The sequence below is a fragment of the Ascaphus truei genome, chromosome 17 (assembly GCF_040206685.1).
Source record: "Ascaphus truei isolate aAscTru1 chromosome 17, aAscTru1.hap1, whole genome shotgun sequence".
Classification (NCBI taxonomy): domain Eukaryota; kingdom Metazoa; phylum Chordata; class Amphibia; order Anura; family Ascaphidae; genus Ascaphus; species Ascaphus truei.
In genome coordinates, this window is record NC_134499.1 from 11,306,867 (window position 1) to 11,327,067 (window position 20,201).

The window sequence follows — 20,201 nt, forward strand, 5'->3', positions numbered from 1 at the left end:
GTGATGGCATGGGCATGCATGGCTTACAATGGCACTGAGTCACTAGTGTTTATTGATGATGTGACAGAAGACAGAAGCAGCCGGATGAATTCTAAAGTGTATAGGGATATATTGTCTGCTCAGATTCAGCCAAATTCAGCAAAGTTGATTGGACGACGCTTCACTTTACAGATGGACAATGACCCAAAACATACTGCGAAAGCAACCGAGGAGTTTTTTAAGGCAAAGAAGTGGAATATTCTGCAATGGCCGAGTCAATCACCTGATCTCAACCCGATCGAGCATGCATTTCACTTGCTAAAGACAAAACTTAAGGCAGAAAGACCCACGAACAAACAACAACTGAAGACAGCTGCAGTAAAGGCCTGGCAAAGCATCACAAAGGAGGAAACCCAGCGTTTGGTGATGTCCATGCGTTCCAGACTTCAAGCAGTCATTGCCTGCAAAGGATTTTCGACAAAGTATTAAAAATGAGCATTTTATTTATGATTGTGCTAATTTGTCCAATTACATTTGAGCCCCTTAAATAAGGGGACTGTGTATGAAAATGGTTGCAATTCCTAAACGTTTCATATGATATTTTTATTCAACCCCTTGAATTAAAGCTGAAAGTCTGCACTTCTATTGCATCTCGGTTGTTTAATTTCAAATCCATTGTGGTGTCGTACAGAGCCAAAATTATGAAAATTGTGTCAGTGTCCAATTATTTCCGGACCTAACTGTATATAACTTTATCAAATAAAATCCAGAAGTGCGTGTTTATTGGTAAAATGATCTTTGAATGTAATAAATTGCATGTGTTACGGTTCCTTAACCCTTTTGGGTGTCCCAAGACGTAGATACTATGTCATGGGGTCTGGCACATAGCCATGTCATGCCCAAGGAAAGCTTTTGTTTCAGGTTAGATTGTGACTTGCGTTCGCATAGATGTGATGTTTCCGGGTTAAAGGCCGTTGCTGTCACGTGATCGCACTGTACCATGGGGGAGGTGGGGCGACCCCTTTGGCACTCAAAGCATTAGGCTGTGTCCCCGGTGGCACTGAGCGCGCTTGGTGCTCAGTGCTTGACGCGTTCTCTTCTGTGAGCGTGAATCAGCCCGTTCACAGGCACGTACGCTCTCCCAAGCTCGGCGCTTGGCGCGTTCTCTTCTGTGAGCGTGAATCAGCTCGTTCACGCAGCGCGCTCTTGCATGGGCACGTACGCTCTCCCAAGCTCGGTGCTTGGGGAGACAAAAAAAATTGAGATTGACGAGCGCTTAGCTGAGGTAAACACACAAATAGCCCCGATCCATGGCCTGCAAAATTAGGCAGGACACCCTGCGCTCATGCTTTGAGAGTTGATGTCACCGCTCTCAAGCATGAGCGCAGACAGCGCTAGCGGGGACGCAGCCTAAATAGGATGTCCGCACGAATGTAAGATCCTGTATCCCACAATGACAGAGGAACTAGTGTACCTATTTTTAAGTGCCTGACGTTGGAAGGTCTTGTCTCATTACCTACTTCTCCCGCCTCTTATTTTAGCACATGGAAGTAGGACCAACACTGCCCCCCCCCACTCTTTACCAATGTGTACCCCAAGAATGATAACCAATCCTTTATTATAATTAGGAATGGTTTACTCAACAGATTGTAACCAACATTTCAAAGCTCAAAGGAAGATCTCTGGAGACCTTCTCTTTTCCAGACATATAAGAGATGTTAATGGAGGGTAGGACAGTAGAACAATTATACATTCTTTGGTTTTGTTTAATGATATGGGAACATCACTGAGGAAAGAGATTTGGGGGGGGGGTTTCTCTGCAATAATGCGCGCAGAGGCAGAGATGGCCGCCGTCGTGGTGCACTTTAAAATGGCGAATGGGTGACGAGGCGGAGACCACCTCCCCCCCATTATCAGCAGTCATAGGGTTAAGCTTTGCTGTCCAAGCGCGCGCAGTGCACGTTGAATTAACCGGGACGCACGAGCCGGGGTGTGGCCAGGGCGCTCGCGCACCCAAACCCCCCCCCCCCCCCCCCCCCCCACAGGTACAAAGCGCGCTTGCAGCACCTCCTCACGTGACGCAGCTTCTCTACTTCCCATTGTGCACAGTGCGCCCCCCCTCCCCCCGCTATCTGCTATTTTTAGGACTGTTACCATGACGTCATTTCATATTTTAGATATAGGTGCTGCCCTGGAGTGTGTTAGCCCAATTCAAGCCAAATGAGTCACATTTCATCCTAAATGATGAACACCGTGTCCGTGAGGTATTTTGCACATTTTACCTCAAAAACTCTTCGTTGTGTGTGTGTCACCCTCACAGCGTTACTAATAAAGATTGCTGCACAAACAAAAACGCACGCAGGGGGCGAGAACGCGGGCGCGTGTACGGTCGACTATTCTGACACGTCGAGCTGAGCTGGGCGAGGTCAACCAATCCGCGCCAGCTCTGAGGAAAGGCTGGTGGGGTATTCTGACCAATCAACGTCAATCTCTGAGGGGGGATAGTGGATGGCAGAATTCTGACCAATCAGCGCAAAGACTCTGAAGAAACAAGCGGTGGGTAGTTTGACCAGCCAGTGTCAGCTCTGAGGAAAGCGCGCGGTCGACTTCGACCAATCAAACGCCGGCTCTGTGGCGCGAGCTGGCTCCCACCCCCGCCTTTCAGATCCACACAGCGAGGGCGCGCGCGCTCGCGACAACAACAACCACCATCAGCACCACTACCCGCCGCGGCCTGGTTCCCGTCGTCCTGTAACCGTCGCCGGCCGCTGTGTGAGGAGCGGACCGGCTGTGTTCTTTTCTCTCTTCTTTTCCCCGGAGCACAGGAGCGCTCTCAATCCGGAGGGAGGGGGCGATAATTCGAATCAAAGACGACAAAAAAGGGAGCGGTTGCTTGGAACCGGTTTCTTGTTCCCCGTCAGTGAAGGTCCCCCCCCCTCCCCACATCAAAATGTCGGCGCAGGCCCAAATGCGCGCCATGCTCGACCAGCTCATGGGGACCTCTAGGGACGGTAAGCGTTTACGGGTCCATATGTTACCGACTAATACACATTATCCACACCGTTTGTCGGTTTTTTTTTTACATTTTTTTTCTTATATATTTTTTTTATTTACCCCAGTGTTTTTTTTTTGTTTGCCCGGGGTGTAGGGGGGATTGACAGTGCGATTCTCCCAAACCGGTCCCACAGGCTTTTATTAAAAATAACTAAAAAAAAAGATATTTGGGCTCCTTGTTCTTTTAGAAGGAATCCGGAAGCTGCGGAGTTGTATATGGGGGAGGGGGGAATCCACAGCTATTTATGAGACGTCCGACCAAACCATCTGATTCTAGACATCATTTATTTGTCATGTGGGGTTTTAGTCCTCATCTAATGTCATGGGAGCATATATCTATTTATTCAGTCACTGTCGATCCGCTGCTAGGCCTCAATATTATATATATATATATATATATATATATATATATATATATATATATAATATATATATATATATATATATATATATATATATTGCAGAATAAATGAGTTCTTCAGTATTAGGTGGTACCTTTTTTTATTGGACTAACAATTTGTCATAGGACAAGCTTGTCCTATGACATAAATTGTTAGTACAATAAAAAAAGGTATCACCTAATACTGAAGAACTCATTTATTCTGCACTATCGCAACTGGACTAACACGGCTATTTTCTGATATATATATATATATATTTATTTCATTGGAGTTGTCTTAATCCAGCAGTGGATTGAAGAAATACTTCAATCTCAAAATGGTAGATTTATTGTCTATTCTACCATTTTGAGATTGGAGGGGCTGTTAATAAACAAACATTAAATCCAATACTCCTGATACAAACAGTGCACCCATACCTTTAATATATATGTGATCTTGGTAATTTGCTAGTGAAAAATAGCTCTTTGGGATGTTATAAATGCCGTTTTTATTTATTTGTTCTAAAGCGTGTTTTTCTTTTCCCATTGTTCTTTTTATAAAACAATTCGTTTGTGTAAACAATGGGGGGGGGGTGTAATGTTTAAATGATACGTTATTCAGTTACTGTATTCCCCTGCTGCCTTTCTCCTACCTGTGGTGAGGCAATTGGAAAAGCCTAATTTGTTTTTTATCAAAGAGCAAAATTAGTGTTTTTTCAGTTGAAGCCTAAAATCAGAATCACCAATTACGTGTCTCGGCTTTACCGGCACAGTACCCAGAGAGGTGTTGTCAGAGGGTATGAATGCTTGATGATATCTACTATTAGTTAGGTACACACCGGAATAGTACCTAGAGCGTTTCCCTCACTGACACAGACATGGTACTTTGCATAGGCAACATGGCTCCATGTGCATCATTCTTCTGCCCTTACCCATTCAATGAGCCAGTTTGCTCCTTTTTTGTTTGACATGTGGATGATGCAATAATGGGCGCAATGTAAATTGGCGAGAAGCATATGTTACAGTTACAACTTCTTCCCTTGAACATGCCAAGTGTTTGCCACATGTCACAGTGCAGGTGTATAGGACACACACCACACAGCAGTTTTGTAACTATCTGAAATCTCGATGCAAGACAAGTTTTGTAAAGATTGCATCTGAGACAGCTGTATATCAGTTTAGTAAGTTTATAACTGGGAAGGCTCCACTGTTTACACTTACATTTTAGCCACCACTGTAGAAGTCATGGCCATTTTGGATATTAGTGTCTGTTTTACCTTGTTCTATAACCATCCTTATTTTAGCCGGCAGTCATTTTCTCCCAGATTGAGGGCTCTCGCTGTGCTGGTAAGGCTAGCATATGTTGGGATGAACAAGTCTTTTCTTTCTTGGCTCGCCATGTAAATGGCCTCTACCATAGTCTGTGTTTTTCTGTGCAGCAGATCTATCAAGATCGGATGCAAAGTATCACACCCTCATCCGGTTTCAAGTGCTGTTTTCTTAAAATGGCAATTAACTTGAAGGGAGTATCAGAAATTGAGGAATCCTGGAGTATGTGTCTCGGAATTCCTTGTGCTTTGGGGTCAAAATCTAGGCCGTTGTCAAACACTTTGTAAGCGGTGAAAGATGCATTGAAATGTTAGTGTTACATGTTTGTGTTCACATTATTTCAGATCAAGAAAGTGTTGCCAAGCGGCACGGAGCTTTAAATTAACAAATGCACTGTTAATTTGCTAATACACATTTATTGTTAATCAACTTGATTTCATTTTATATGAGCTAGGATATATCCATGTTCTGCATCTATTCTCCTACCACAAGTAATATTATTTATTGTAGGGTACAGACAGTCCTCGATTATCCAACGGAATCCGTTCTGGAAGTAGCGTTGGATAGTGAAACCGCTGTAAAGCGAGTTCCATGTTAATCAGTGGCGGTGAGCGTTAGATAACGCATTCTGGTGTCGAAAAACGGCCCATAGGGAGGTGTTGGATATGCCATTCATTGTTATGTGTTGGATTATAGATTAGATAACGTTTTTCAATGCATGTTATGCTTCATTGTAAAGTATTCACCTCTCAGTAACTAATTTATGAAAGACAACCATGTGTTTGTGTTTTGGTTAATATGTAAGCAGTGGGGTCTCCTTGACTGAGTTTCTTGCAAAATATTAGTTGCATACTATTAAGCAGTAGTGTGAAGAAAATATTTGTATTGATTTTTCAAAAACATCCATTGGAATAAGCATACTTTTTTAATGCAAATTTTTACAGCCTGGTTATTTTCCTGCTCTCGTCCTCCTTTATGTACATGGTTTGGCTCTGATTTTAAACCCATTAATAGCTGTGTTCCACTCCTTCCGTTTCTTCTAAATAAAGATGTATAAAATTGGGTGCATCCACTGTCAATCACTGCATGATTTATATGTGTAATTTGACACAGAGCAGTGGATGCTGCTTCACAGAGCTGGTTAACTCACATAAATAAGCTAAATTAAATCAATCTTTGAATTGGTATATTGGCACACATGGTGCATATTTGTGGTAATTCTGAAAGATATTCTAATAAGAACAGTGACAGGAGGATTTTCCACTTTTAAAAATGTAGATACAGTATTTGCGGAAATTGTTCTGTTGATGTCTGATATTATGGACTAGTCTTAAATTGCGATGAGTGTTTAGTCCCTGGGATTTCTCTATAAACACTTGTTTTACTTTTGTTTTGCCAATAGAACAGTGAAATTACCAAATTGTGAAAGGCACACCCCAGATTAATACAGGTAATATAATTTCTGTGTATTGCGGTACATGGAATCTAGGCACTGCAAATCTGTTTTTAAAGAACCTACAATCTAATTTTTGATCACCAATAACGTTGTAAGCGCAGTAAGTGGTACAAACTGCCTGAGAAGACTGTTTTGTAGTTAATGGATAAGATTTAAGCATCAAGTTCATATTTACAAGGGAGCAATATCTTTTGTTTATACTAGTAAAATGAGAATACAACCGATGATATTGAACCACAGGAGTTCACTTTGCTCAAGAATTTTGACCTTCAAATATGCGTGGAAGTGGATTTCAGAATACTCATCCATGAAATTGGTACTGTTCCAGTAAGAACATTTGTGTTCGTAAAAGTATTGTCCAAGTTCAGTTGTTTTTTTTATTTGTATATTTCAGAATTTATAGCCATCCCACCCAAAACTGAGGAATCTTCCTCACCGTATCTGATTTAATATATACCATTATGCTAAGGCCTATTTTGCAGAGCTCTGTGAAACAGCATCACTGGAAAATGCCTTAAAATTGGTTGGGGAGGGATATTTAACACTATAGCTGTATATGTTAAGCATAAAGTCTCGATCAACATGTACTACTTGATGCTGTGTTGAAATTGCTGGCAGAATCGATGTTTTTTATACAAACTGAACAATCTGGCCCCCTTGTTTTATTTATAAAGGTTCAATGTATCTATGCCTGCCTACTTCAATCCGCAAGGGAGTATCAGAAAGGCCCCGCATTCGCCGAGCCGTGAGTTATAACAAACTTTTCAGATGTGTTAATGAATGTGGACAAACGCAGTTGTGTAAAAATAAAAAAAATAAACAAGAGACGTAAATCTTTGCAGCTGCTGGCCTGAAAAGATATAAACCATTCTGATTATGCCAAGTAACCAGAGCAATAAGTGTACTCCTGTACCTCAACCAAAGGAGTTTGTCCTCAAGCATATTTGCAGAGGAGTAGTGAAAACCCAAAGTTGGACTTTGAGTCTTCAGGATCGTTTTTCTTCCAGAACCGCAGGATTGCTAATGTTATAGTTATCATGAAAGATGAAGTTACAATTCCCACATACAGTTGTAAAAATCTTTGTGTGGTTGCATGCCTGTACAGGTTGTTCCTTTAGGTGCCTTTAGTTTAGGGGAAAAGCATTGGGAAGTGAATGAGGCCATTGCAATGCTATAAGTTGCATGATCTTTTAAAACTGTTTAGGATAGAAGCCATCTATACTTTCTTTTAAGGGAAACTTCTTTTAAAAGAACAATTAAATGAATGTAGCTTAATAGTATGTAAGCGAGTATCTAATACTCAAGACACTAAACATAAACTAAAATAATTAATATTCTTACTATCTCAGGTTATAATGTATTAAGATTCTTCCTTAATCCTTTTTAGGAATTACACAGCCTTATTCTTCATTGTTACTCTTTAATACATGATAGGACTTTAGAGTATTACTAAGGACACTGCACCCTGCAGTCTCTATAGTTCTTGTCCCCATGACATCAGAAATGCAAGACGTCCAATTCCGCTGAGAAGGAATTCAGTGGGGTAGACCTATTTTGTTCTCAAGCAAAGTAAATGACAAGATACCAGTTTAATGTTAAATGTTATTCAATGTGATGTGCCCTGAGCATCTTTGTTCTAGAACTAGATAGAATGATGAAGTTGCTTGAGAAATCATTCAGCAGGAGCTTTTAATTTAAAAGGTGTGTGTACTGAAACACAAGGTGAAATTATTTACTTATGACTAGGCTTTAAAGTTAACTTCCTCTTTCTGCTCAAAATGGATTTAAAAAAAATATATCAGTCTTTACAGCCTAACTGAAAAATAAAGGCAAATACAAGGCGGATATGGATGGAGTAATAGATTAGAAAAAAGGCAAATACTATTAACTTTCTAGCATAGTGTCACTGCAGAAAGTTTTTAAACCTGACAATTCTGCAATTCCATTATCACTTTGCACCTTCAAGGAGATCTGTTTCTAAAAATAGGACAGTAATGATCTTTTCTGTGGAGTTTAGGAGAATTTCCTGACCGTGCAAAAGCCAACCCTGAGATGCTGTGTGCTCTGCATTTGTAGTATCTTAATATACTTTTTTTATTTCCCCCTAGTCCCTCCTTATAACAACCTTTTTGATATATATTTTTTTTTAACTTTGTTGCTAATCTTTTTAGTGCCACTCTAAACTAAAAAAAAAAATCAGGACTAAAATGTTCAATGTTCAATTAAAATCAAAATGAACTCCTTGTCCTCTAGGGCATTCCAATGCACGGCAGGCTGCCTTTACACTGGAGCAGAATAAATTGCATGTTTTGGTGGGCCTCTGACCACCTGATGCATTTTACGTTGATCATTATTTACTTGGTACTCTTCCTGCTTTTCCCAATCTTAAACGTTATAATTAATAAGAATACTAAAGGTGTTTGGCTGTGACACTTTTTGTACTGTTACCCCAGCTTTTTTCTAACCTTGGTAAATCAGTGGTTGCACTATTCTTTTGAAGAACGCTGGTTATGTTAGGTTAAAAGGCATCAGGGCTTGTTAGACGGCCAACATGTATGATGTCTCTAGCAAGGCCATATATCTGCTGTAAATACTGTAAAGGCTATTTCTGCAAGAGACCATGTTTTTGGTTGTGGGGTAATGGATAATTGGTTAGCAATAGTTTATCCTGCAATAGAAGTTAGGGTGTTCTTATTTTAAGATCATAGTTTCTTCCTGATCATCAACCTCTCCTTAACGCATTAACATTTCTGTCCTGCAATTTTGTAAAACATAATATTTTTAGTTCAGAGTGGTGCAAACAGCTGCCAGTATCCTAATGGATAAGTAGTCTCTTGTATTTGGATCTCGCTCTTCTGCTTTTCGATTGTCTGCATCAAAGGATATAAAAACAAAAACATACGATAAACGGTCTTGGGCTCCAGCTGATCACATCATGAAAAGTTTTGGCAATCCACAGAGCACGCCATGGGTAAGAGCACGCCATGGGTAATGCTGATTCATGTTGGTAAATGTTGCGCAATCAGCAGTATCCCTGGGTCTTGACTAGTGTAAGTACTTTTCAGGTTTGTATGTATATAATTACTCCTTGCAACCCGTTGTAACCTTCCCTTGTTACCCTACAATATCGGCACTGAGGAGCTACTCCGGGCACCTGAGACTAGCAAGGTTGTCAGCATGAATCTATGTATATCGATTTTAATAAATTATTTCTGCATACCAGCTTCAGAGTTACTGAGCATTTGGTTTTTGTTTGTGCAAGAGTCTACTGGCTCATCTAGTGAGTTAATACATAAGGCCTGATTCAATATATTCCAATTGCTTTGAAGCATTAATTCAGTCCCATATTTTACAGAATGACTTAACTGCAATATGTTGTGCAGACAGGCTTGTTTCCTTCTTTCGGATTCAGTAACGGCTAAATCAAGACTCCAGTTGTAGAGGGCATCCTTCTATGCGCTTAATCCTGCCTAGAAAGCTGAAACGTTCAAATAGTTACCATTCCAGGTCCCTAATTGGTCTACCGTGGTCCTGTTTCTAAAGCAGTGTTCTAAATTACACACACAAGTTGTGTATTCAGCAGCTGGTAATAAACGACAAACGAATTTTCTGTGCTAGACCATTTTTTAGTAGAAAATAAATGCTTCAGTGTATCAGATCCTACAACTGGATTGAAATAATTATTGGTTTTTATAGAACCCTAGCACTTGCTACAGCTGCTGCCTTATTCAGGGCCTACCTTTGGTGCAATTTAACCATATTTACTGTTTGGGTGCTGGAAGCGCCTTTAACAAATTGCACTACAATGCGTTTCCCTGCTTCTCCAGGATCTGAGCACCATTGATTAGTATGTGATGGGTTGTGTAAACCATGTCACGTACATCTGCATAGACTGTCTAATATTGGGTATCATGGCCTTTTCTTTTGCAGGTGACACTACACGCCAGCGGATCAAGTTTAGTGATGAAAGAGTGTGCAAAAGCCACTTGCTCAACTGCTGTCCCCATGACATCCTCGCAGGAACGGTATGATGTACTTTTGATATATTAAGACAAAAGCTGTGCTCAAGTTTGTTTGTGGGCACAATGTTCTGTTAATCATTTGGTTTATTTTCCTTGCACAGCACTTATGCATCACCTATATTTTTTCAAGTTCAGTCACTAGGAAACTGCTGCAAATAATTTGTCTATTCTAATTTTGTCACTCATAGGCTTATAATAAAAAGGTAAAATAAATGGCCTCCATAAGATTGTCCTGGTTTACTTCATCAGTAAGCCATGAATATCAAACACTGTTTTACAAAGTTATGAGTCAAAAACTTAATATTTCAAACCTGTATCTCCTGAACGAGGCATCAGATTTGAATAGGTGTTGGAAAGCGCAATATTTTTTTTTTAAGTAAAAACAAAATCAAATGTCTGATCAGCTTGGTCTGCTTTAAACAAATAATGTGCAAATTTATAGAGGAATGCAGTTACATTTAATCAAATGTGAGACAGCCATTCTTTCAGTCTAAACTAAAGGGAATCGCAGTAATGAAAAAGTGAAAGAAACGGTGCAGCCTTTTGAAAGTGGTCCATTAAAAAGTTTTTTAGTGAATTGTGTATATGTTAAACCTTTATAAAAAACCTGCCTGATCTGTTCATTTGAATATATTCAGTATGTGTACAAAGCTACTTCAGTGTTGTGTCTCTGCTCTGTAGGTACCTTTTATTAAATAACAATTTTACAGAACAGCTTCACTATCCCCACAGGGACCAAAAATTGCTTAATTGTCAAAATTCAAATGTCTTACTTCAACCCCATACGATATGGCTCATGTAACTGAATTTAACAGGTGGAAGTTACTTATTTCAGTGTTATAAATCACATGAGCCCCTCTTAGGTTGTGGCTGCCTAGCAAACCTCTTTAGATAATACCTTCTAGTTTGGTAAGCTATAATTGAATGTTATATTTGTACTCGTATATGACTAGGAAATAGAAACCTTCTTAAGCAATTCATTGAGGACTTCAGTTTGCAACTCGACTGCAACTGAAATATTTATGATGCCGATACACTTGTATACTACCAATTCTTAAGATTTATATATGAGATTTGGCATTCGGAACACTTTTGTTGCCAATATGAGAACTTCGTCGCAATTAATATATTTTCTTGCTATTAAAAGTAGAGCGTTACATTAACACGTGAGTTTTTGTTGAGTATTGTAAAACCAGACATAACTTTTTTTCCTTCCAAATATATCTATTTATCAATTGTCCACAATGATGGTGTGCACTAAGGGCAACATCTTAAACTCTCAATACATATTCTAACAGTAGGTTTGCTAGTCTTTACTTGCGCCCCCAACAAGCAGAAACTTGAAGTGCGGATAAAAATCAAACTCTTCTTGGAAGTATGTTTTTGCCGCCAATACATTGGTTCTGCAGTTAGTGTTTTCCTCTGCCATATATTTTAAAATGATCGTCTGATTAAAGTCCTGGTGATTTCTTCGTGCCCCTTTCACGTCACTCCCGCTGCTTCCAGTGCAGACAAAAATTACGATATTCATGAAACAGCGGTATGCAATTCTAGTGAACCCCTGAAAAATGGTATGCTATTCTATCAATGACTGGTTCATGGTTTTAAAATTCCTGTCCATGGTCATGACTGCTAATAAATACAAAGGTATTGCCACAGTGTAAAAAAAAAAAAAAAAAAATGCCCAAAATGTGTTTGATGTTCATGCTTGTTTTAATGCCTGTTTCTGCCTTCTTACAGAGGATGGATCTCGGAGAATGCCTGAAAGTTCACGATTTGGCCTTGAGAGCAGATTATGAAATTGCATCCATGCAGCAGGATTTCTTCTTTGAGCTTGATGTGAGTTCCATTATATATGACATGCGCCGAGTCTTGGTTAGCAGACGTTGCCAGCCATGCATACCAGCAATGAATGCTCTTTTAAACTAGGACCATTCCGTGGATGAGACAAATCACTTCCACGTGTGATGGTTGCCACGGGTTTATTAGGCTTCTAAAGCTAAATTGTGGGTTGCCCAATTTTCCTCATTGTTGACTGCTACAATTTTAATAATGTGGCCGTTCACCATTTGGATCTGTCAAGCATCAACATCGATACTTGTGTCAAATCTTCCAAAATATGTACTTGATGCAAGGATCATCCTGTTCTAGTCATAGGGATGTCACAGGCTGCAGGAGAGAGCTCTCTGAAGTGAATTTTGAAAGTTTCCAGATAAATTGTGATCCCTAGACCACTGGTGATGAGAACCCCTGATTTTTAAATGGTTCTGCATTGCATAGTGGGGTGACCTCCTCTTAAATAATAGTAAAGGTTTCCAGTTGAATGATTTATTCTAAACATTTACACAGCTAAATATTCAACATGCCTAATTGTAATTTAACACTACCACTGTCAAAAAAAACAAACCTTAAACCATCTTAAAGCAGTTAGTCATAACAAATCGCTCCTTTTACACCAAGGCAATGGACCACTTGCAGTCGTTCATCGCAGATTGCGACAGGAGGACAGACATCGCCAAGAAAAGGCTAGCAGATACTCAAGAGGAGATCAGCGCAGAAGTGGCTGCCAAGGTAAGAGTAAGTGAAGTGTGGTTTTCTAACTTAAAGCAGCAAAATGTGAAAAATTATGTATGTGTATAGATCTATATCTATCTATATCACAGCAGTTGGTACTCACAGATTCCAATATAGCCAGATGCTTGTCCCATACAATAAAATGTATAGCTACCAGATGCAGGTCCAGTGATAGAGACAGCACACAGTTGATAATACCCCAAAGATATATGTATTGAAAATAACCCTAACCAACGTTTTGGGGCACGCAGAGTGACCTTCCTCAGGGTTGTGCACAATCACTTCTGTTGTGACTTTAAATGGAAGCTATAGTCATACTACAAAGGGTGGCATGTAATGCCAAAGAAGTAAGTGATTTGCAACTTTTGCACAGGTCACAGTGAAGTGAACTTAACCTTATAAGGTATAGAAATTATATTTTTGTTGCCTAGTAGCCCACCATTGGGTCTAGAATCTCTCCAATACACTTACTTTCCTTACATCTGCCACATAAATTAAGAAAGCTATTACATGTTATGGGTCAAAATAGACAGCCATTCCCAGTATTAAGAAGTCTATACTATGCTATATGTGCTCTGTAAATACCAAATGCAGTCTGCCAGCAACAGTGCTAAAATCTAAGGGGAAAAGAGACAGGTTTACGAAACCTGGGGAATTATACTTTTATTTCCACACGTACTTGCCTCTCTAGAGTATCAATAATATGCACATCACAGACCATAATTAGTCCCTGTCAGTTTAGGGGGACTAGAGTATATAGGTGATCATCTACCATCGTGTATCACCATACTGAGATATACAGGGATCTGCAAGCCCAGTGCTTTTTGGTTATACATCTTTGAACAGGAGTTATATGAATTTATGCACAGGACTGGCACAGCTACATGACCAGTTGTGTTCTAAGTGAGGAAGGCAAAACTGGTTAAATCTTAGTGCCAGTAACCCTATATGGTACACCATTAGGGCTCGGGTGTGTTCCTCACCTGCTTTTCTGTGATTTTTTTGGATATACTAAGAACCTATGCGCAACTTGAGATTTTAACTTGGTTCTTTTTCTTTATTTCGAATTTAATAAAATCTATTTGTTTTTATTTGGTAGAGGATGAGTGCATCATCAGGGATCCTTTCTCCTTCGTATATATACACTAGCCCTTCTTCCCAGGTTGCACCCATCTAATTGTTAATCTAGAGCTGAGCAGGGATCACCCACCCTTTTCTGTGTCCTTTCCCATTTAGGCAGAAAAAGTACATGAACTCAACGAAGAGATTGGGAAGCTGCTTGCCAAAGTGGAGCAGCTGGGAGAAGAGGGAAACGTTGAAGAGTCTCAGAATGTCATGGATGAAGTTGAACAGACCAGAATCCGAAAAAGAGAAGCTGAGGTTTGTAACCATACCTTGTTAAAAGCATTGCAGCTGCTTTTTCAGAATATGCTCTGTTGGCATGCATCCAGCGCAAGAGCCTGTTTTTAGGGAATTTTTTCACCAAAGTAAGATTAGAAATTTGTAGGCTAGCTGTACTTGAGTAATCCCTAAGAAGTAGATCACGGTGCTAGGGGTGTACTATTCCTGCGAAGAGCAACTAGGTACTCATTTGAAGTGTAAAAAGCTGCTTATCTCCTTACCCAAAGTGTGCCAATAAAAATAGAACACATTTTGGTTTTATGTAATGAAGAGGTAAGTAGCTGTAAAACTTTCCCCTAACACAAAGCTAAATGTAAAATAGGTATTAAAACAAGGTGGTGTATTTACTCCAAAAGGAAGAAGGTGTCAAATAAGAGTTCCTTAAATTCATAGTAATGATTGAACATACCCGAGTTCAACAAAGGTGCGTGCACACGTTAGAATTGTGGTTTGTCGAATACTTTAACAGCCCACCTGGGAATGGAAGTTGAGTGGAGAAGACTGTTTTTGAATATATTAAGTTAAACCTCCCTGGCTCAATTCTAAATTTTGCAGACTTCAAATGGATAAATGATGCTTCTGGGAGGGCAAAAGTCTTGAAAGGAACAGTATATATTTATGGACCCGTAGATGTGGTTAACCATTTGGATATACTGGTATGTTTGGATGAGGGGGAGATGTTTAAAGCCTGTCCCAACCCCTGAAAGGGAGATGGTGTTAAACAGAGCAAGCCGTTTCTAGTTTAATATCCTAATCCATACCTGCAGGATATCTACCGCAATTCCATGCCTGCCTCCAGCTTCCAGCAGCAGAAGCTGCGAGTGTGTGAAGTATGCTCCGCCTATCTGGGTCTCCACGACAATGACAGACGGCTGGCTGACCACTTTGGGGGCAAGTTGCACTTGGGTTTCATTGAGATACGTGAGAAACTAGACCAGTTAAAGGTAAGAGGACTCGTTATTTTTCTCTAGAATCCCTTACAGCTATACCTCATATCTGTGGGATTACAATGGCCCCTATGTGTTACCCCAGACAGTTACATTTGTTAAAATTACAACATGGTATATTATACATATATTGTCTATTTTAATACTATTCAAGAATTTGAAGGTACTAGATATTCTGAAAAGCATTATGGAAAAAGTACATTGATAAAGGATAATATCCTCGCCCTTTCTTGCATAAGAAAGCACAATTATGTTTTGCCATCTTTTCAGAGGCTTGTGGCAAAGAAACATGAGAAGAGGAATCAGGACAGGTTGAAACGCAGAGAGGAGCGGGAGAAAGAGGAGCGAGAGAAGCTGAAGAAGAGGTAAGGAAGTAGCTGGGAGCGTGGGGTGAATTATAATAGTCTTACCTTCTCCCACCATAGCAATGTGTTTATAAGAGTGTTTCTTTGGTCCTTCCCTGGGTCACCCTACCAAGTGTCAGACAAAATCTAATTTCTGGTTTTCTTTCTGACCTTTTAGGTCTAGTTCCCACGGCAAGACGCCAAAAAGGTGAGATTTCTAACAGTGGATAAGAAATGATGTTATCTGTTTTTTGAAGGCACATGGGCAGGTTTAAGAAGGAAGTAGTCAAAATGTATTCTGAAATGATCATCACTGCATTCTCTCCCTCATAGCCATTGTAGTGAAGATCATAGATTAATATGTAGATGAACACACATTGAAGGAAACAATGATTGACTCGGCACAGCAGGAACACAGTTCTAGGCCCTTTTACCCCATAGTTGCTGGGTTTGCTGATACTCGCACAAATTAGAGACAGAATAACTTAAAATATGAAACCTAGAGGTTGTGGGCAGAATAAAACCACATGAATGCTCTAGTGTAGTGTGCTGGTATCGTTTCTTTCCAGGCTTTAGCCTCCCTTTGATATTTTGGGGTTTTCATGTTTAGGATATCCTTGTTCCAATCCCAAAGCCATTCTGAACTCCCTTTACTGTTGGCATCCATCAATTGAATAACATCTCGGTGTTATGTTTGTGTATGCAGCTTTCTTTAACTATGAGAATAAAAGGCCTCGTTCTTTAAACTTTTTTTTATCTTGTGCACCTTGTACAAATACATATCTATTATTACAATAGTTATTAAACGTACTCATATTTCTGTGTGCATTTTGCTGCAACCCAGATCAAGGTCCAAAGAAGGCCACAAGCACCGGTCGCGTTCCACCTCTCGGGATCGTAAAAGGAAAACCCGTTCCAGATCCCGTGAAAAACGTCACGGCCACCGGTCCCGCTCGGGCAGCCGAAGTCGCAGCCACCACGGGAGCCGGGACCGAAGCAGCAAAACAAAGTAAGTCAATGCTTAGAGTCCGTGTCACATGTTTGAGAAGCAGCGGAGGACCAACTAATCGGCAGCATTACAGGGCCCAAAAACTGACCATTAATAAATACAATTTTCTTCCGTAGAACTATGAAACGACCCCTTAAAGAAACTGCTATGTATCTTGTGAAAAATTAATGTTTTTTCCCCGACATGTACTTGAAATGCCCTACGACGTTTTGTAACTAGCATAATTATCCTCATTTAATTTGTACAATCGTTTTACTTTATGCTCTGTCTTTTTTGCACACATACATCAAGTTCAAGTATACACAGAAGAAGAATATAATTAAAATGAGTTTCCTGCTCTAATGCCTTACATGAAATCCTTTAATACTTTAGGAATCAAATGCGACGCATGGCAGTAACGTCCATGGCACTGACTGATCCCATCCCTTTTATTTAAAGATTTCATTCCATCCAAAATTGATGAGAACAGGAAATCGCAACGGCCTACATAGTTTTGTGTTTTTCTTAACAATTGGAGATCATAAAAATAATTTAAACCCAGCTGCAATTTCCTTAGAGAATAAACATGAATGAGCCTTGTTTTAAAAGTAGTCTAAGAATGTACTCTTTAAAGTGCTACGTCTTCTTGGGTCAATAACTCGAGAGGATGTAGAATTCCTATTAAAAAGCTATGGCAGCAAATATCTGAGTGCTCCTTAAATGACAAAGTGCAGCGTTGTGTGAAACGCGTTGGAGACTTCCACTTTCTTTCTGGCATGTTGCTGATGCATCAATACATTTTTTTTTTATTTTATTTTTTTTTACATTGCAATCCAGCCTCCATAATTTTATGATGCAGTGCACCACCTAAATCTTCCCCCACGGGAAGTACTTCCGTTAAATGACTGGTCTGCAACTTGTCATTCATTTATATACCGTTTCCTGAATTCCACTCATCTCTTCCAGAGAGAGATCGTCAAAAGACAGGAGTTCCAGGGACTGCTCCGGAGACGTCGAGCGCAAGGATAAGAAACGCAACTACGAGGGCGCCAATGGCAAATCAGAAGAGCGGAGTTCAGAGGAGCGTGAGGCTGGGGAGATCTGAGCACCACATCCTTACTCCAGCATCAGTCAGCAGATGTTATCTTTCTAAAGCTGCCAACTGTGGCTTAGTTTACAGCTGTTTGAAAGGGACAAAACAGAGGGGACAGTCTGTCACTTCCGTATAGCGTAGATGTAAAGTCAACTCGGCTTGGATATTTTTGTTTTTATTAAAAAAAAGTGTTTTTCTGATTTTCCTTTAGATAAAAACATACTGGAGACTGCTTCTGTATTCAGAACATGTACTGCATTGTAGACTGTTTTTGTCTTAATAAATTCTTTTTTTTGGGGGGGTGGGGTCCCATAAGTTCACTGCACATAATTTTGTTTTTAGGTGTGCTTAAAACTTGCAAATGAAGGGATTCAACAATTTTTCCTTTGTACTGTCACCAGTAAACCACAATACTGAGTCATGGCCCATGCACTTTGTTTTTTCTGTATGGAGCATGCGGTTGAACATGCCTAAATGAATTCATTAGGTGTCCGGGGCAGAGCAGCCTGCACATCTGTTATATCTGCTGTTGTAGGCTCACCACCATTTGTGGTGTAATCATAGCTTTATCTTTGCAATCTTCAAGTATTCCATGTTGCTGCAGTAAGGCATTGCAGGGAAATGTATGGTCTCGCAGAGGCATCATGTTGCATTAGTCAGGACTATGAAACTAACAGGCAGCATCATCTATGAACACTTACATCTTGTTATACACCGGCTCAATCCTGAAGCAGTCTCCCCACGCCACCGTCAAAACTCGCCAACAATTGTTTGATACATCTATTCATTTGAAGCACCTACTATGCCTTTTTTTGTTTGTTAAAGTCTAAACTAGTGGTTGATTATTTCAGTTCTCCGCTTCACTTTGATTTAACGCCCTGTTAACCCACTCAACAACCATTATAAAAACTGGAGTCAAATAACAGGATGGACCCAGTGCACCTATTTTGTCTCGTTTCCAATGCGATTTACAAGCCATGGCACATTGAAACAGCGCATGAAATTAGACGCAGCCTACATTTCCCAATAAGAGGTGGTGCGTAATATCGTTTTATTTTGTCCCCATAGTGCCCAAAAAAATTAAATTGAACCTGTGTGTGGTTAATTGAATAGTCCCCATTCAAAGCAGCTGTGGATTGCAAAATGGATCAGTGTTTGTGGATGCATTTCATAGTCTACAGCTCCTTTGCACAGCAACAAGATAATCTCAATGTGTAATTCTGAAAGTTTTTTGATCAATATGAACTATCTTGAGTTCATTCTTTTTATTTTTTACCCTCATGTCAACAGTTTTCAGTTGATTTATTTTTTTCTGTATCCAACGCCTATATTGTTTGTTTATTAAAAGTAAATTGTTGAGTCTCGTATGACTTCTTCCATCTATGCGGCTTCCTTATTGTTGAGCATCAAGTCTTGTAGGTTCACATTTATTAATGATTTTCTTAAAAAGGCCAGTCAGTGATGGGTAAACAGTGGATTTATTGAAGAAAAATATTACTAGTTAAAAAAAATCACCATATTACGGGTCTGTGGGTTAGTGTTTATTTAGCAGCAGGGATTTGTTCTTGCATCCATTACATCTTCCTTCAGAAGTTGCGCTGTCAAAACAATGAACCCGTCTCTTGCATGCAAAACACATTACTACAGTTAAAGGAGAAGTCTGTGCTGATCGCCATTTTTTCCCTTTCATTTGCATTTGCTTTGAGATCACTGAGTGGTGAAACATGCGTTGGGTGCTCTGTGTAAATGATGTGATGCGTCGCTATATATGTGGTTCCATGGTCTGGGGGGAGAGGGCTACAGTGTAGCAGTTACCGGGACGCCCCAAGTGCTCTGCATTATACTGCACAGCATGTTGTGATGCTATGAACTCGAGGAGAGCTATTATTACTTCGCTGTACTTTCAACTTTTATCCCTGCTCCCACAACTTCCAAAATTCTCTTCACCCCTTTTTTGCACGTAGAATACATACCAGTGCAGGCGTGATAGAATGCACTTTTGATTGAAACACACTGGTATTAAATTAGGATACGCTAAGTCAGGGGTCTCCAAACTCAGTCCTCAAGGGCCACCAACAGGCCAGCTTGTCAGGATATCCTTGCTTCAGCACAGGTAGCTCAATCAGTGGCTCAATTGAAGACTGAGCCACCTGTGCTAAAGCAGGGATATCCATAAAACCTGGCCTGTTGGTGGCCCTTGAGGACTGAGTTTGGAGACCCCTGCTCTAAGTGAATGAAATGCAGTGTTACTCTGGGCAATTTGTGCTCTTGTGAAGTTTCTCTATGAACATGATTTTCTATGCACATTAGGCTTTCTGTCAGTGAGGATGTATTTGTCATAACCTGCAGCAAAAAGTTCCCAGACTATATCAGCTTTAAACATAGGCTAAATTTTAAGGGGCTCTATTTAGCCCTTTCATTGTGTTAGTTCTGGCTGTATATATATTTTAACAAAAATATTCGGTTAAAAGTTGTCTCCCTCATTCACTGCCACTTAAAGCAAGATACTATTACAAGTTGTTTTTTTTTTTTATTCTAGTTTAGTGTTCAGTATGTAATATATTGGAGTGTTTTGAGGTGTGCTTTATATTCAAGGAGTACTTTCTCTTCTATCTAATGCCTTTCCAATCCTGTT

The 20,201-nt window shown here is 39.9% G+C and overlaps 1 protein-coding gene across 10 annotated transcripts; it reads left to right on the forward strand.

The window, feature by feature from the left end:
• Window positions 1-2,633: 2,633 nt before the first annotated feature.
• On the forward strand, window positions 2,634-18,947 carry LUC7L2 (LUC7 like 2, pre-mRNA splicing factor). Of its 10 annotated transcripts, none has more exons than XM_075573925.1 (12): window positions 2,634-2,990; window positions 6,402-6,524; window positions 6,872-6,942; window positions 10,128-10,222; window positions 11,960-12,058; window positions 12,680-12,796; window positions 14,030-14,173; window positions 14,962-15,138; window positions 15,412-15,506; window positions 15,664-15,693; window positions 16,330-16,494; window positions 17,440-18,947. In XM_075573925.1, the coding sequence occupies exons 2-12, from the start codon at window positions 6,406-6,408 to the stop codon at window positions 17,576-17,578; spliced, it is 1,251 nt and encodes a 416-aa protein (XP_075430040.1). In that variant the 5' UTR covers window positions 2,634-2,990; window positions 6,402-6,405; the 3' UTR covers window positions 17,579-18,947. The 10 variants fall into 10 exon arrangements, with proteins under 10 accessions (XP_075430040.1, XP_075430047.1, XP_075430046.1 ...); XM_075573932.1 differs by lacking the exon at window positions 6,402-6,524 and adding an exon at window positions 6,144-6,191 and having other exon boundaries at window positions 2,637-2,990; XM_075573931.1 differs by lacking the exon at window positions 6,402-6,524 and having other exon boundaries at window positions 2,637-2,990.
• Window positions 18,948-20,201: the final 1,254 nt, after the last annotated feature.

Excerpts from the sequence above, each read along its gene's own strand:
- LUC7L2 (XM_075573925.1), top strand. The coding sequence starts at position 6,406 with ATGAGAATACAACCGATGATATTGAACCACAGGAGTTCACTTTGCTCA. Across the intron at positions 12,797-14,029 it reads AAGTGGCTGCCAAGGTAAGA|GCAGAAAAAGTACATGAACT; the intron begins GTAAGTGAAGTG and ends TTTCCCATTTAG. Across the intron at positions 16,495-17,439 it reads GACCGAAGCAGCAAAACAAA|AGAGAGATCGTCAAAAGACA; the intron begins GTAAGTCAATGC and ends CATCTCTTCCAG.